We start from the raw sequence: 18,177 nt of genomic DNA on the forward strand, positions 1-18,177 counted from the left end.
CATTTGTTTGTTCATTTGCGCTGGGGATCGAACCCAGGATCCTAGCCACGTACTCTAGTACTCTATCCTGGCCTCTGAATCTGAATCTTTTATAATAAATCTGCCATTTTTGAAAATCACACAAGAAAAATATGTTCCATATTTTAAAATGAAATGAAAATGTAAATAATTGAACTTTATTCAACCTACCACTATTAACATTTTGGTATTTTATGTGCTATATATAAATATAGATAGAAATTTATAGATTTGGATATAGTATAAGGTGGAATCATACTACACAGAAAAACACCTAAATATATAATTTCCTGATTAAAAGGAATTTGAATTTTAGAAATCTTGAATCATTTTGCCAAATTGTGTCTCAGAAAACTTGTACCACTTTGTACTTGGGTGAGAAATAACATTTCTCATTTCAACCAGTGGTTTTTGGGGGGAATTCCAAAAATAGTTTTGAGATCTGTCATTTTTAACTTCTATCATATTTCCACCAAAAATCCTCCTTGGGCATCTTTCAATAATAGAGGAGATAAAACCTAAGTCTCAAAGAGCTTTCTTTCAGTCTAGAAGATGGATTTTGAAGCCGCCTTCTTTTTTGCAATTTGTTTATTAAATCATCATTAGAAAAAAAATCCTCATGTTCAAAAGAACATTAATACAATAACAGAAACACCAAAGCAAAAAAAAAACCAAAAACCTATCAATACATTTAAGAAGAAAAATATATGAGTATATGAAAGGGAAAAAAGTAAAGGATACAAAACAGAACTGAGCAAATGAAAAGACTACCATATTCATGGACAGTAAAATTCTACATCGTAAGGACATCCATTCTCTCTAAGCCAGAAACCTAGTTTAATATTATATCAATGGAAGCATCATGTTCTCAGGTATAGATAGGTTGATTTAAAACCTGTTATGGAAAAATAGTGTGAGATAGGTCCTACTTATGCTCTCCCAACCCAGTCTCCAGCGGGCTGGGACACCATGGCAAACACGACTACATCTTAAAAAACACAACTTTTGTCTCCCAGTTCTTTCTGAGCCATTCTACCCACTCCAGAGGCTTTAGCTGCCCTGTAGTCACTGTTTCCTAAATCTTTATCCTCACTTTAAACCTCTCCTCTGAGCTCTAGAGCCAGTATTCACTTGCCAGTTGGCCTTCCCCACATGTCGATGCAGAGACTTGAACATTGTGCTCACATTTCATCCCATCTTAGTCATTATCCCTTCTCTCAATTTTAGTTTATACTCAGCTCCTTTCTAGCTGTTGCCCAGACAACTTGGAAGTAGACTCCCATTTCCACTCTAGGCATAACAAATAAGCACCAAATTCTACTCCTGATTCTGTTTTTGTGTCCCCCCACCCGCACTGCCCAGCTCTCCCTTGAGTCCTTCTGCATTCTCCTTTCACTACACACCTTTTCAGGTAATGTACAACTTTTTACTGACCCCTCATTATTTACATGCTGTGTAAGAAGTGAGTGATGCTCACTTTTATATGGACACTAGTATATCTTTTGAATTTGGGAGGGAAATATGACTATGTACTTTAATTTGTAAGTGATTTGCCAACAGTGGGCACATGAAATTTAAGGCGTTGGAATGGTGCTAGGGGTTGAAATGCAAAAGCACCCTGTTGTGAGTTATCTGAACACATTTCATTGGTCAACTCACACAGGAATATTCACCTGTGTATGTTGCTGTTTGTAGTTCCATTAACCTGCATGTTTTGTAGCTTTCACATCTTGACTTCTGTTCCTTCATATTCATGAGAATTCAGATAGAAGATATAACAGTGAAGTTCAACCTGGTAACAATCTGGTTTTGTCATTTTCTATTTCTTTATCGCCCTGTTCCATGCCGAACATGTGGCTTAGTTCAACTAACACATTATCCCTAGTGTGTGTTTATGTCTTCAGACTGGATTTTTTCATCCTGTTCTTGCTAGGAAAAAAAGAATAGTTATGAATCTGTAAGAATTCTTTAATAGTATTTTTTTTTAATTACAAGACAGGGTCTCACTAATTTGCAGAGGCTAGCTTTGAACTTGGCAGTTCACCTGCCCCAGCCTCCCAAATTGCTAGGATTACAGGTGTGCACCACCACACACAACATAAGTTGCATCTTATCTAAGATACTTGTTCACACACAAGAGTGAGCTCCATATTCCTTTTCTGACCCAGGGTGGAAGGCTTGGGCTAAAGAGACATGTACCATTACAGGGGATGGTGTCCTTCGAGGACGTGTCCGTGGACTTCACCTGGGAGGAGTGGCAGGACCTGGATGATACTCAGAGGATCCTCTACAGGGATGTGATGCTGGAGACCTACAGAAGCCTGGTGTCCTTGGGTGAGTGAAATGCCCTGGTAATCTTACTAGAAGCATTTTCTTTATCAGCAAATATAGGAATCATTTTTAAGTTTTAATATTACTATTATGTGTTTTTAACTGACATAGTAATTGCACATGTTTATGGGGTAGAGTGTGACATTTCAATACAGGTATATAGTGTGTAATGATCAGATCAGGGTAATTAGCAAGTTCATCACTCATATATCACTTCTTTATATTAGGATCATTTAAAAGTCTTTTTACTATCTTTTTTCATTTTTATTTTTAGTTATAGATAGATACAATACCTTTGTTTTATTTATTTTTATGTGGTGCTGAGTTTTGAACCCAGTGCCTTAAGCGTGATAGGCAAACACTCTACTACTGAGCCACAATTCCAGCCCTTTACTAGCTATTTTGAAATGTTCAGTTAATTGTTGTCAACCATAGTTGTTCTTCTATGCTACAGAATATTAGAAGTTATTCCTCCTATCCTAAAGCACCCCTGAACGTACTAACCCACCTTCTTTCCCCTGTACCCTTCCCATGTTCTGGTAAACACAGTTCTCTCCACACATGTGAGAATATGCAGGATTTGTTTTTCTCCTCCTGACTAATTTTAGTTAACATAATGTTCTTTAGTTACATTCATGTTGCTACAAATGATGGAATTTTGTTTTCTAAATGTGTATGTGTACCAAGTTTTCTTTATCCTTTTATCTGTCCATGCATACCGAAGTTGATCCTCATCATGGCTTTTGTGAATAGTACTGCAGTAAATGTGCTAAGCATAGTTTCAGCCACACGACCAGCATGCTAGCTTCATAATAGAGGTTCGAAGCATAAAAATTAACTAGTGAGTTTTAAAATTAAAGAGACATAATTCTCATTTCCTTATTTGCCCAGCCCAGAGACAGCTCCTCCTAGCTCCTGCCTCCAGCCACCTAATGTGATGGTGAGGTTAACATGAGAGGCCAGCGAGAGAGAGGGAACATGCCAGGGAGTGAGCTTTTATTGGGGAACAAATAATTCAAGGGAAAATTCCATCCAGTGAAGGTCGAGGAGTCCAAGGTAAGGGTCAGTGATTGGTCTTCGGATCAGTAGTCAGGCACACCCTCCACATGGACAAGCCCTCGCCCCTGGGACAGGGTGGGGAAGGCTCTGACACAGCTGTGTCTAAGCACCTCTCATCCAGCCAGGGAGATAACTCAAATCACCTGCCAGAATGGCTTCCCACAATAGTTTTCTCTTCAAAACACTAGGTTCGCCTCCTTTGGCTATGGGCAACTGACTGTATCATGTGGTAGTTCTATTTCTAATTTTTTGAGGAAACTTCATAGCTTCTCTCCTCTTTCTTATTCCCATCCACAGCATGGGAGAGCACTTCTTCCTCTGTATCCTACAGGCCTGTGTTACATTGTATCATTTTGATAATAGCCACGCTGACTGCAGACTGCAGGCTGCAGAGCATTAATACCTCCTCCGGGTTCTGATTAGAGACCTGGAGGTTTAGTCATATACTTGTGGATTGTTTGTGTCCTTTTTGAGAATGCCTATTCTGGTCATCTGTTCAGTTTTTAATTGGTTTATTTCTCTGCTGTTGAGTTCCTCATATATTCCAGAAATTAATGTTTTGGGGGTAAATGGTAAATATTTTCTGCATTAGATGCATTGACTATACACTCTGCTAATTGTTTTTTTGTCAGAAGCCTTTTAGTTTGACATAATCTTTTGTTGTTGTTGTTGTTGTTTTGGTGCTGGGGATTGAATTTAGGGACAATTGACCACTGAGCCATATCCCCAGCCCTATTTTGTATTTTATTTAGAGACAGGATCTCACTGAGTTGCTTAGCACCTTGCTGTTGCCGAGGCTGGCTTTAAACTCAGAATCCTTCTGCCTCAACCTCCTGAGCTGCTGGGATTACAGGCATGCACCACTGCACTCAGCCTACTTTGATATAATCTAATTTATCAGTTTTTGCTATTTTTGTCTGTGCTTTTGGGGTCATGTCAAAAAAAATTTTTGTGTAGGGCTTGCTGGTGCATGCCTTAGTCCCAGCATTCAGGAGGATAAAGTGGAAGAGTCAGTCCAGCCCAGGAGTTTTGAGACTAGCCTGTGCAAACATAACAAGATCCCATATCAAAAAATAAAAACTTTGCTTTGATCAATGTCCTGAAGTGAAATCCCTTGTTTTCCCTTTGCAGTTTCATAATTTCAAGTCTTAATATTGAAGTTTTTAATATATTTTGTGTTGATTTCTTTATGTGGTGAGAGGTGGGGTCTAATATCTTCCATCGTCATGTGGATGTCCAGTTTTCCGAGCATTTACTGAAGAAAGGTTCTTTCTCAATATATGCTTATGCTGCCCCTCGTGAAAATCAGTTGGCTGTAAATATATAGATTTACTATTGGTTTCTCTCATATTCCATTGGCCTATTTGTCTTTTCTTATGCCAGTATCCTGATGTATTTGTTATTGTCACTTTGTGGTGTGTTTTGAAGACATCTTTTATTCTAATTCCAGATTTGTTCATTTTCTTCATAATTACTTTTACTATTCAGGATCTTTTGTGCATCCATATAAAGTTTAGAACTCTTTTTTTCCAGTAAATGCTCTCCCAATTTATAACAGTGATTTGTCCTTCTCTGCGCATGTGCCCGCACACACGCACGTGTTTGTCTTTGATTTCTTTCAGTATTTCATAATTTTCACATAGAGATTCATTAATTGCTTGGTAAAATTTATTCTAAATGTTTTATTTTTCAGTAGCTATTATGAATGGGATTGTTTTCTTGATTTTTAATCTCAGCAATTTCATTATTGTATTTTAAAAACTGCAGATTTTTATGTTGATTTTGTTCCCTGAAATCATACTGAATTCATTTATTTATTCTAACAGTTTTTTTGTTGGAATCTTTAGGTTTTCCTGTAAATACAAAATCATGTCATTTGTATATAAGGACAGTTTGACCTCCTTTCTGATCTGCATGCCCTTTATTTTGTTGACTTCTCTTATTTCCAGTACTATGTTAAATAATTGTGGTAAAAGTAGACCCTTTTCTTACTACATATTTTAGAGGAAACAATTTTAGGTTTTCCCCATTCATTAAGATGTAGGCTGGGGCTGGAGTTGTAGCTCAGTAGCAGAACACTTGCCTAGCATGTGTGAGGCACTGGGTTTGACTCTCAGGACCAGACAAAAATAAATAATGAATTGGGGCTGGGGATGTGGCTCAAGCGGTAGCACGCTTGCCTGGCATGTGTGCGGCCCGGGTTTGATCCTCAGCACCACATACAAACAAAAAGATGTTGTGTCTGCCGAAAACTAAAAAATAAATATTAAAAAATTCTCTCTCTCTCTCTCTCTCTCTCTCTCTCTCTCTCTCTCAAAAAAAAATAAAATACAGGGGCTGGGGATGTGGCTCAAGCGGTAGTGCACTCGCCTGGCATGCGGGCGGCCAGGGTTCCATCCTCAGCACCACATACCAACACAGATGTTGTGTCCGCTGAAAACTAAAAAATAAATATTAAAAATTCTCTCTCTCTCTCTCTCTCTCTCTCTCTCTCTCTCTCTCTCTCTCTCTCTCTCTCTCTCCCCTCCTCTCTCACTCTCTTTAAAAAAAAAAATACAATGAATAAATAAATAATGAATAAATAAAATAAAGGTATTGTGTCCATTAAAGAAATAAAAAGATGTAGGCCGTGGGTTTGTCATATTTAGCCCCTATGGCACTAAGGTATATTCCTTCTAAGTTTTTGAGAGTTGTATTAATAAAAGGATGTTGAATTTTATGATCTTCCTTTTTGTGTCTGTTGAGATATGCAAATTGTTTTGTGGGGGGTTTTTTGCTACCCCCAAGTCTCCTCTCTGCCCCTCCCTCCCCTTTGCCCAAAGTTCCTTCATTCTTCCCATGCCCACCCACACCCTGCCCCGTTATGGATGAGCATTTCCTTATCAGAGAGAACATTCAGTCTTTGGGTTTTGGGGGTTGGCTTACTTCGATTAGCACGATATTCTCCAACTCTATCCATTTACTTGCAAATGCCATAATTTTATTCTCTTTTAATGCTGAGAATGTTCCATTGTGTATGTATACCACAGTTTCTTTATCCATTCATCTATTGAAGGGCATCTAAGTTGCTTCCATAGTTTAGCTACTGTGAATTGAGCTGCTATAAATGTTATGTGGCTGCATCACTATAGTATGCTCATTTTAAGTCCTTTGGATATAGACCCAGGAGTGGTATAGATAGCTTGGCCAAATGGTGGTTCCATTCCCAGTTTTTTAAGGAACCTCCTTACTGCTTTCCAGAGTGGTTACACCAATTTGCAGTGCCACCAGCAACGTATGAGTGTACCTTTTCCCTCACATCCTTGCCAACACTTATTGTTGCTTGTGCATATAGTTTTAATTCTCCATTCTGTTGATATGATGAATTACATTTATGGATTTGCATATATTGAGCCAGTGTTGCATCCTTGGGATAAGTCACTTATGATCACGGTGTATGATCTTGTGTCCTCTTTAATTTTATATGTTAACATTTTGTTGAGAATTGCATTCATGTTCATCTCCTTGGATTATTGGTCTTTAGTTTTGTTTTTTGTTGTTGTTGTTGTTTGTTTATTTTTGTTGTGTCTTTTGATATCAAGGGTAATGCTGTTCTAATTTATTGAGTTTGGAGGGTTCCCTCCCTTTCAAGACTTGGGAATAACTTTAGAATTCATGTTAGTTCTTCTTTAAAAGTTTACACAATTTACCAGTGAAGCTCTCCAGTCCTTCCTGGGCTTTACTTTGTCGGGAGCTTTTTCATTCGAGATTTAGTCTCATTGTGAATTATTAGTCTGTTCAGATTTTGTATGTCTTCGTGGTTCAATTTTGGTAGGTTGTATGTCCAGCAATTTATCCATATTTTCCAGGTTTTCAATTGGTGTATAGTTGCTAATAGTCCTTTGTGTTTCTGTGATTTCACTTTAAATGTGTTCTTTGTCATGTCTATTGTAATTTATTTGAATCTTCTTTCTTCCTTGGTTAGCTTTGCTAAAAATTTGTCAGTTTCATTTATCTTAAAAAAGAAAAGAAAAACTTTGTTTTATTGGTCCTTTGTATTCTTTTTTTGTTTGTTTTGTTTTCAGTCTCAATTTTTTTTTATTTTTGCTCACACTTTTCTTCCTACTTAATTTGAATTTGGTTTGTTTTTCCTTTTCTGATTCCTTGCATTGCAACACTAGGTTGTTTATTTGAAATTTTTGTTTTGTTTTGTATGGATGTAGGTATTTATTGCTGTAAACTTCCCCTTTAGTGGCATTTTTGCTCCATAGTATTGATTTTGTACCCATAGGTTTTGGCTACTGTGTTTTTCAAATTCATGTATCTCAATAAATTCTAAAATTTGCATTTTATTTTTTTTATTACCAATCAGTCATTCAAAGAATATTTAGTTCCACATATTGGTAAAATTTCTAATGTGTATTTTATTGTCAACATCTGGTTTTTTCCATCATAGTCAGAGAAGGACACATAGCATGATTTTAATTTTTTTTTAATTTGTAGAGACTTATTTTGTCTCCTAACATTTGATCTACCCTAGAGAACATTCAATATGCTTATGAGAAAAATTTATATCTTTCAGGCATTGAGTGAGATGCTCTGGAAGTGTCTGTAGGTTCAGTTTGTCTGTGGCCTGGTTTAACACCAGTATTTCTTTGCTCCTTGATTACCCAGACGACCTGACTGTTGAAGTCCCCATGTATACTGTATTAGCATCTGCTTCTCCTTTTAGATCTAGTAATGTGTGCGTTATAAATGATTGCTCCAACATGGGGTGTATGTCCTTACAGTTGCTGATTCCTTTATCACTGTGCAGTGCATTCTATAATGCAGATTTGATTTAATATGCTTTGTGTGATGCAAGTATAGGTGTATCTTCTTCCAGGTGGTTCCAATTTGCAGAGCATATCCTTCTCCACCCCTTCACTTTCAGTCCCTGTGCTCTGCCCTCGTGAAGTGATTTTCTTTTAGGCAGTGTATCATTGCATCTAGTTTTCTTTTTATCCCTTCAGTCATCTCTTGGGAAATTTCTTCTTTTTACACATTCAGGGTTATTACTGATATGCACAGACTTATTTTCTTTCCTGGTTGTTTTGAATATCCGTTTCATTTCTTCCTCTTTGGTTAATTCTCGTTTGGTGATTTCCTGTATTGATAGGGATTTATTCTTTTTCTTTGTCTGCTCTGTACTCTGTGTGTCTTGATGGTAGTTATCATCCTTTCACTTCTAGTGTAGGACTTCTCCTCCCTTAAGCACTTTTGTACATCTGATGGTGAAGAATTCCTTCAACTTTTGCTTGTCTTGGAAAGTCTTTCTTCTTTATTTCTGAAGGATAGCTTTTCTGGGTACATAGTCTTGGCTAGCATTTTTCCCCCTAGAACTTTCAATGTTATCCTGTGAGGTTTCTGTTGAGAATCTACTGCTTCTCTAATGGGGGTCTCTCTTTATTTATTTATTTATTTATTTATTTATTTATTTATTTTTTGTAGGTAACTTGATGTTTTTCTCTTGCAGTTTTCACAGTTCCCTTTGTCTTATAGTTTTGACAGTTTTACTATAACATGACTCAAAGGACCATTTTTGCTAAAATTCATAAGGGAGCTTCCTGGACTGAATGCCCATATGTTTCCCAGATTAAAAAGTTTGATAAGTTGTTTCATTGCATATATTTTTTAAATGTCTGTCTATTCTCTGTCTGGAATACCTATAATGCAAGTTTTTGCTTTCTTTATGATGACCAAAAGTCATTCTTCGTTTTTCTTAACTTTTTCTTTTTAAGATCCAACATGATTATTTTAAAATACCTGTCTTCAAGATCAGAAACTGATTCTTCTTTCTGATCAATTATGCTGTTTAGGCTTTTAGCTGACTTGTTTACTTATGTTTTTCCCTTTCTTCTTTCTAATTTTATTGAGTTTTTTATCTCCCCTGATTTTTGATTGGTTCTTTTTTATTTCATCTATGTCTTTGTCCAATTTCTTCTACATATCATAACGTGTATTTCTAACTTCTTTGTATTGTCCATCTGTATTCTTCTGTCTCCTCAGTTTTCTTAAAAATCATTCCTTGAATTCTTTCTCCAGCTGTTTAATTCTGCCCCAGTACATTGTTCCAGACCATAATAATGTGAGTGAGATGCTCTCACAAAGTGTTTAGATCAGTCTCATCATTGCACAGCTCCCGAAAGGCTGTGTCATCCCAAAGTGCACCTGACAAACAGCCTGGCACAAATCTTTCACTGTTTTCTGTTAACAGGGCACTGCGTTGCAAAACCTGAGGTAATCTTCAAGCTGGAGCAAGGTGCTGGGCCGTGGACAGTAGGCGAAGCCTCACACCAGTGCCTCCAAGGTCAGTCAGTGTACACTGCACAGGGAGACCAGAAGGAGAGCCCCACAGACAACAGCCACGTTGAGCTGTTTTCATCTGTGTTTCCTCAGGTCCCAATCCTGAGGAAGCAGGTCTTGTGCTTCAGCCCCTTCCTTTGCACAGTCTCCAAGGAGCGCTCTCTCATGTACACCCATGTTTATGTTCTCATAATGTATACTTCATTAAATTTTCCCAAACCCCCAACCCCCATATGGATCTTGACATTTTTTGATTGGTTACTTTTCAAATTAGTTTCATAGCCTACTAATTCAGACATTTTATTCACATTATTTCTTTAGTACTTGCTAGTTGATCACTTTATAGGCAGTGTTTTTTTAAACTCTGGGGGTATCAACATTAATGAAACAAATGCATCTTCTCTTTACATTTTGTTGAGGAAAAAATATAACACATGTATATAATATTTGGCAGTAAGAGCCACAAAGAATATTTTATTAGGATGAGATAAAGAAAAACATGTTGTTATGATTTTAGAAATGTAAAGAGAAGAAAGTTTTAAGGAAATTGTCATCCCTTGGGCTCATTTTGAGATGATGTTTTCCAAGTTTGGTATATAAAACAGGTAGATGTAAAATCTAGATTTTGAGACTGGTCATGAGTATAATGGAGATACAGATTTGGAAATCAATAGCCTAATGCTAGTATTTACATCATAGTTATTCAGGTTGTCACCTAAGGAATGGATAAGAAAATCAGAAGAGAGGTCCAAGGCTGGAGCCTTGTGCACCACGTCAGGACTCATGAGGTGAGGAACACCCAGCATAAAAGTATGCGGATTGATAGTCCTGGACTGGGAGGACAACCGGGAGACCTTGGGTCTGCAGGCCAAGGGAATCAGGAACTTCATGTTGAAAGGCTTCAGTGTCTGTTGGGAAATGGAATTTGTACTTAGCCTTTACCCTTCATGCTGGAAATCATTCAAAGACAATAGATTTGTACAGGAGACTCTCTTTTCTGTGAAAGTAGAAGATGGCTGAACCTCCAAACACAAAAGCCTACAGAAGCAGTGAGCTGCCAGCCAGGGTACATGTGCCTGGGACTGGGAGAGGATGCCATTAGTAGTGAGCCAGAAAGGCAGTAGCAACAACTGATACAAACAACATACATTTCAAAGATGGCAGGTTCAGCTTGGTTTACTGAGCCAAATCCTTTATATTCCAGCAAAAAAGATGGATTGGAGCTTCCTGAGAAGCATAGATACATTAGATTAGGAATTAAGTGGAGGCTGTCTTTAGTGTGGGAAGGGTAACTTGAATTCTTAAAACCCCAAAGGTTTCTACTACATTTCCTTAGGGAAAAGTAAAATCTAAAACACACAGATAGCAGTTCTTTCCTAAACTATATTCCTGCTCAAGTGAGAGACAGATCAGCCATGCCTGCATGATATAAGTAGCTAACCCAAGAAAACTTGGCCACTACAAACCTGAAAGAGAAGCACAGCAGGGTGGAATTATATTTACAAATGTTGTAAGAAAGAACTAGAGAAAAAGAACAGAACAAATAACAGATGAAACCAGTGAAACCTTCAGCTAGGCACTCGGTGAGTGTTTTAACCAAATATCTTCCTACATTTCAGAAGAATAAAGTAACCTCAAGCAACAAAGTAACATGATAGATACTAAAATTATTAATTATAATTTTTACATTCATTAGGGCCAAAACACTCATAAATCAACACAGTTATTTTGCAGTTTCACGTCATTAGGATAAGAAGGCACTTCTTTGTGTTTGAATTTCATAGCAAATGCTCATGTGTTTTTCATGGATATTGTTCTTTTTTGTATCATTTTAGATATCCAGAAAGTGAATGGCCTGAATGAGACCAGCCAGGAAAAGCAAGAGAGGCATTTCTGGCAAATTGTACTCCCCAACAGCAGCACCTCAACTGAGGAGAGGTTTGCATTAGGAACAAGGTTTAACTTGAGATCAAAGCAGGTTTCAAGTCCGGGTCCAAAGAGTAGGCCAGAGGGGCTTAATGTGTGGCAGAAGGAGCTTCTCCCTAGCAAGCCTGAGGAGGTGCAGGATGGAGAGGAGCCTAGTGGTCTTAACATTCCTGAGAAGCCCCCCAGGCATCCTGATCAAAGAAGTCTACTAAAGGTTCAAAGTAGGCAGCAGCAGTTCCATCACGGTGGACAGGGGAAATCCTTCACAGTGAAGGCATTGTGGACACTGAAGAGGCTTCATGTGGGAGAGGCCTTCAGCACACTCAGTGGAGGTGGAAAAACCCTGGATAAGGTGGCACTTACTGCCCAAGAGATGACTCAGGTAAGAGAGAAAACTTCAGAATGTAGTATGTGTGGGGAAACTTTCTGTAAAAACTCTAAAGTCAATGCACATAAGAAAATACAGAGAAGACTGAAATGTGATGAATGTAGTGGTGGCAAGAAGCTATTGGTTAAGAAGCCATACCTTACGAAACTCCACAGGTCACAATCAGAATCAGAGGGAAAGCCCCATACATTCAATGAATGTGAGAACTTTTGTCAGAAGACACGACCTACTGGGCACCAGAGGACTCACAGAAGAGCAAGACCCTTTGAAGTTTACGAATGTGGAAAGCACTTTCCCCAGAAGTCACACCTCAGCAGGCATCAGGGAACTCCCATAGGGGAGAAGCCCTATGAGTGCAATATGTGTGGGAAATCCTTTTCCCGGAAGTCCCACCTCAGCAGGCACCAGGGCACACACACAGGCAAGAAACCCTATGGGTGTAAGGAATGCTGGAAGACGTTCTACCATAAGTCGTCCCTCACGATTCATCAGAGAACTCACACAGGTGAGAAGCCCTATGAGTGTAAGAAGTGCAGGAAAAGCTTCTACTGTAAGTCAGATCTCACTGTGCATCAGAGGACTCACACGGGTGAGAAGCCCTACGCATGTGAAGCCTGCAGGAAGACTTTCTACTCTAAGTCACACCTCACTGTGCACCAGAGAATTCACACGGGTGACAAGCCTTATGCCTGTAAGGAATGCAGGAAGACTTTCAACCGCAAGTCTAACCTCACCGTGCACCAGAGAACGCACACAGGTGAGAAGCCCTATGAGTGTGATGTGTGCGGGAAAACCTTCTATCAAAAATCCCACCTCAGCACACACCAGGGAACTCACACAGATGAGAAGCCTTATGAGTGCGAGCACTGCAGGAAGGCTTTCCTTCACAAGTCATCCCTCACTGTGCATCAGAAAACTCACTCGGGGAGCAAGCCGTACGCCTGTGAAGAGTGCAGGAAGACATTCCTGCATAAATCTTCCCTCACCGTCCATCAGAGGGCTCACACAGGCCACAAGCCCTATGTCTGTGAGGACTGCAGGAAGGCTTTCTACTGCAAGTCACACCTCACTGTGCATCGGAGAACCCACACAGGCGAGAAACCCTATGAGTGTGGTGAGTGTGAAAAAGCCTTTCACCAGAAGTCATACCTCAGCAGGCATCAGATGACTCACCAGAATGAGAAGCAGTATGAATGTCAAGAATGCAGGAAAACTTTCTACCGTAAGTCATCCTTCACTGTCCATCAGAGAACACACCTGGGGAAGACGGCACGAATATGATGTATATGGAGAGCTCTTCCACCACCCATCAGAAAATGCACACAGGGGAATCCTCCCACAGTGATCAAGTGTGGGGACAGAGTTAGTGAAAAGGCACATGTCAGCAGATGCCAGGGACGCCAGAGAGAGAAGTCCCCGCAGCAAGCTCTGTGGTCCCCAGAATCCAGTTCTCTCTGGGGTGCTCAGCCTCCAGGGGGCTCCTCTCCTGTGTGGGCCCTGGAGCCGAGTTGCACGGCAGAATGTGTACCTGTGGCAGTCATTCCCCACAGCCCAGCCCAGCCTAGCTCAGAACTTCTATCAGGTTCTGCTCCCTGAGTTCTCATGCATCCTGGGCCTCATGTGAGCATGAATACCAGGTGGCTGGCCTTGAGAGCCAGAGATAGAGGCACTGGGACTTAAGAGAAATGTAATTTATTGGAGAGAGCAGAGGTCTTTCTACTTGTATCCCAGAATGCTCCATTCTTATTTCACATGTGCAAGAAATACTCTGTTGGACCAGTGCATGAGCTATTTGCATTTCATTGCAAACCCACTGTAGTTAATTCACTTTATAAAGTTTCTAAGAGAAGTTGCCTCTCTTTTTATATTGCAAAAATTCCCACATGAGAGAAACCTGTACTGTCACCTTTGATTCCCAAGTCAGCTTATGGAAAATAGGAATAATCATATGGAAAAGTAACAAATTGAGAATGTCTTATCAGGCAGGTTACTTTCATGAACACTTTATGAATAAAGTAAACCTTCATACATTTCTTTAACTTGTAAAAGCTTTTACACACCTCCTGACTTTTTATGTATAAACTTTGTAATGAAGGAAAATTATCAGTATCTGTAATTTGTATGTTAATTTTCCAATGAAAGTGTTGAATATAGTATTGGAGATTATTTTAAATTATTTGACTATATGCCAGAAAATACTGCCTGTCAGAAGTCCTTATCATTATGTACAGAGTCACTGCAGTTGGAAGGAGGCAAGCAGGTGGCATAGCAAGATCCCATCTCAAAACAAAGAAGCAGATGGGTGCTGACTAGACTTGCATCAGGAATACCATAGAGGCTGCTCGGGGCCTTGCTGAGTTACTGTGGCTGGCTTTGAACTTGCAATTCTCCTTCCTTGGCCTCCTCAGCAGCTGGGATTACAGGAAGGCCTGTGCCACCTCACCCAGCCAGGGGGTCTCTCACATTTCCACTGTCCCTAAACTCTGGGTCCCACTGCTCTCCTTCATTTCCTGAAAGTTAATAAGACTGCTCTGGAAGGCAGGCAGATCTAAGTCCATCAGAAAGCCCCCTGAAGCATTCCTAGTCCCATCCTCACCACCCTCATGCCAGGGTCAGGAGATCAGATAGTGTGATTGAAAAGGCCTTGGACTTGCATCCAGCTTTGGGCTCTGGAGAAGGGATCAGGGAAACTGAAGCCTCAAAGAAACAGTGCCCACACTGTTATCCACATTGGACCTTCCTGACTTTGGAGGACCCACCTGAGTCTCCTTCCCTGGGCACTGCCTGAAAGGCACTCAGCCCAGCTCAGCTGCTGTCCTGTACCTTTTTCTCAGGCAGTCCTTGATCTCCATGAGGAGAGCAGGCAGGTGTCATGTGCAGGCCCAGTGCTCACAGTGGGCAGGCTGATAGGGTGTCTGTGAGTCTCAGGGAGGAGGTTCCAAGCCCTGAGACCTGAGGGCAGACTGGGATCATGTGCAGGCCCAGCACTCACAGTGGGCAGGCTTGTGTGGTGTCTGTGAGGCTCAGGTAGGATGTTCCAAGCCCTGAAACCTGAGGGCAGGCTGGTGTCATGTACAGGCCCAGCGATCACAGTGGGCAGGCTGGTGGGGTATCTGTGAGGCTCAGGGAAAAGGTTCCAAGCCCTGAGACCTGAGGGCTCTGTATAGGCTCCCTAACCATCAGGATCCTGTCCTGACTCCTGCCGCATTGCCCCCAGTCACCTCCACCATGGGTCCCAGCCACACCTTACCCAAGTCACCATGAGCCAGATCGCCCTGCTCCTGCCCAGTTTCTGTGCTGGAGGCACCTCTCCTAGCCACAGCAGAAGGGAAGAGCTGAAGGAGAAAGCTCACCTGCTCTCTTGATCTGAAGGCCTCTCCCCACCTCAAGGCCCTCACCTGCTGCTGCTTTTTCTTCTGGACTGCCTGGGGTTCATCCCTAGGGGACCCAGGTTGAGGTGCTCCATAACCATGGTCAGAGGAAAGATAATGAAAATTCCCTGCACTGGTTAGCACTTGACCCTTGACTGTGGGCCCTGGATAAGTGGGTGAGCCAGGTGCAGTGATGCTCCCAGATCCAGCACTCGGAGTGTCACCTCAGGCTTGTGTGGCCTGGTCTCTCCAGCCTGACCTCATCTGGAACCTGTGATGTGAACTCACACCTGCCTCACGGTGCCACAGCCCTGAGAGTACCAGTAGCAAGCTCTCTCACATGCTCTCCCACCTAAACCTAGTGCACACGCCATGCCTACACATCAGGGTCATCAAATACCCATTTTCCAGATGAGAATCAGAGACCTAAAGGAAGACGGTGACTTCCCTCCCCTAGGGGTACATCCCATCTCAGCTATGTTCACCCCATACCCTGGCACCACTAACTACAGTCTCATCCTCTGAGCTCTCGAGGTGTGTGCAGGGCCCAAGAAGGCACAGCCATGGTAGGAGAGGGGCAGGGTGTCCCAGGCAGGATAAGTGGCCCCTGCTGTCCTCGCCCGAACAATCTTCAGAAGCAGGCCCTAAGGCCATTTTCAACTTCACCTCCTGAGGGAGTTTGCAGAACAAAACACTCATCTCCACTCAGAAGGTGCTCTCCAAAAGAGTCTGTTCTCACTGAGTGGGCTGAGCTGAGATTTTACTCTTTGACATGGAAATTTCTAGCATCTGGTCAGGAAGGATCCACTAAGCATGCACGACCTCACAGATACTCTCATAAAACATCTGACAATTGCATTGATTACATCGCTGCTAACAGGTCATCAGTGTAACAGTCCTGGGATGGTTACTCAGCAAGTCACCTGAGAAATGACCAGTGGGACCCTTGTGCTGATGCCTGTATGGAACAACCTGCCAGCATGTCCTCCTCAGGTGGCCCTCACAGGTGGAGGGGCCGGTGCAGGAAGCATACACATTCTGTTTTCCCACTGCAGGCTTGTACACAATGGCTGGTGCCCCCAAAGGAGAGAATTGTGCCCTGTGGATCCTGCCCCTGGGTGTCTGGTACTCCCTCTTCCACTCACTCATTCTGCAGATACTCTCTGCCCTGCTTTGAGCCCAGGACTGTGCTTCCCCAGCCATCCTGACCCCTGTGACCTTCCCAGGTGAGCTCAGACCCACTGTGTGAAGGAGGAAGTATGGCCCTGGTGTAGGCAGGGAAGGTGGGCACCAAGAATCACTCATTTTATTGCGTGGGAGGTTCACAATTTCAGGAAGTGTCAGAGATTGATCAAACTGGTATATAGATTCAACTCCATCCCTAGGAAATCCCAGGGAGGCTTTTTGGTTTTATTATTGCAGACTTTTACAAGTTAATTTTACAATCCATATTACTCCATGATGGCCAGTAACAAGTGTTGTCAAGGATGTGCAGACAGTGAGACCCTTGGGGTTTGGGAATGGGAATGGGGGCACTATGAGCACCGCTGTGGAGCTCCAGGTGATTTGACAGGCAGTTGCCCTGTAAGCAGGCAGCTCCTCGGTTGGACTGCATCCTGGTTGATGGAAAGGGCAGGCACACCTAGAGCCTGGGAACACTGTGAACAGCAGAACTCTTCAAGCAGCCCGCAGTGGACATATTCCAGGGGTTCATGAGCTGAACAGGTGAGTTTATTCCATCCCGGAGGGAACCTGAAGTCTGTCAGCCAAAGGAGAAACTAAATGGTCCACCACAGGCTGGGCTCCTTCAGCTGACAGACTTCAGCTTCCTCTGGGTTGGAATCAAGACCCTCCATGTGAATAGACCATAGTGGGTGGGTGGCTGGGCTGACTGTGGGTTTCACATCCAAGGCTGTGATGATTGGCTTGTGGATGTATATACACATACATATTTGTTTCTTTTTTCCTCATTTTTAGTGACAGTTTTCCTTGACTTTTGAAGATTAAGGAATTTTGTTTGTTGGTTTTGCTTTTGATTGCTTGTTTCTCTTATTTCACTTTCTCTCCTTCTATTGCTAACAGCCAAATTCTATTCTCTTTCTCCCTTTGCTTTTTTTTTTCTATTTTTAAATTATTCTTTGTAGCATCACCTGCTACATATTCTCTACTTTCTCTCTTTTCACATTTTGAACATTCTAAACTTTCTTTTACTTTCCTATCACATTTTATTTTCTCATAATAAACTGTGTTTTAAAAACCTTATAGAATCATTTGGTTTATGTACCTTCTGCCCCCACCATTTATTTGCAGTTATTAGTATGGTATTTGGCACCGGATGAATAGGGAAAAAATGTAGTGGGTTTTATTTAGCCATAAAGAAGAATGAAATTATGCCATTTGCAGGAAAATGGATGGAACTTGAGAACATTATGTTAAGCAAAATAAACCAGACTCAATGTCACATGTTGTATCTCATCTGTGGATGAGAGGAAGAGGGAAAAGAAAGGTGGGAGAGGGCGGAGATCTCATGAAAATCAAAGGGAGATCATAGAACATAGGAAAGGGACACATAAGGGAGGAGGAAAGGGAAACAAATACTGGGGGTTGATAATGGCCAAATTGTATTATTGTGTCATGTACATATATGGATATGTAAGAGCAAATCCCACCATTATATGCAACTGTAATGCACCAATAAAAAAAATAACGATGAAGACTTTAAATCATGAAAAAAATAAAGTGACAATAAATTTCACTTCT

At 41.2% G+C, this 18,177-nt stretch overlaps 1 protein-coding gene across 7 annotated transcripts in view; it reads left to right on the forward strand.

Moving 5' to 3' along the window:
• LOC106145533 (uncharacterized) overlaps positions 1 to 18,172 on the forward strand; it is a 37,904-nt gene extending 19,732 nt beyond the window's left edge. For all 7 annotated transcript variants that reach the window (XM_078035580.1, XM_078035575.1, XM_078035576.1 and 4 more), the window contains 3 exons: positions 2,226 to 2,352; positions 9,644 to 9,736; positions 11,568 to 18,172. In XM_078035580.1, the coding sequence (XP_077891706.1) occupies positions 2,226 to 2,352; positions 9,644 to 9,736; positions 11,568 to 13,327 (1,980 nt within the window). In that variant the 3' untranslated portion in view covers positions 13,328 to 18,172. The remainder of the gene's footprint in view (positions 1 to 2,225; positions 2,353 to 9,643; positions 9,737 to 11,567) is intronic.
• The last annotated feature ends 5 nt before the right edge of the window (positions 18,173 to 18,177 follow it).

Source organism: Ictidomys tridecemlineatus (genome assembly GCF_052094955.1).
Source record: "Ictidomys tridecemlineatus isolate mIctTri1 chromosome 1 unlocalized genomic scaffold, mIctTri1.hap1 SUPER_1_unloc_3, whole genome shotgun sequence".
In the NCBI taxonomy this organism is placed as follows: Eukaryota; Metazoa; Chordata; class Mammalia; order Rodentia; family Sciuridae; genus Ictidomys; species Ictidomys tridecemlineatus.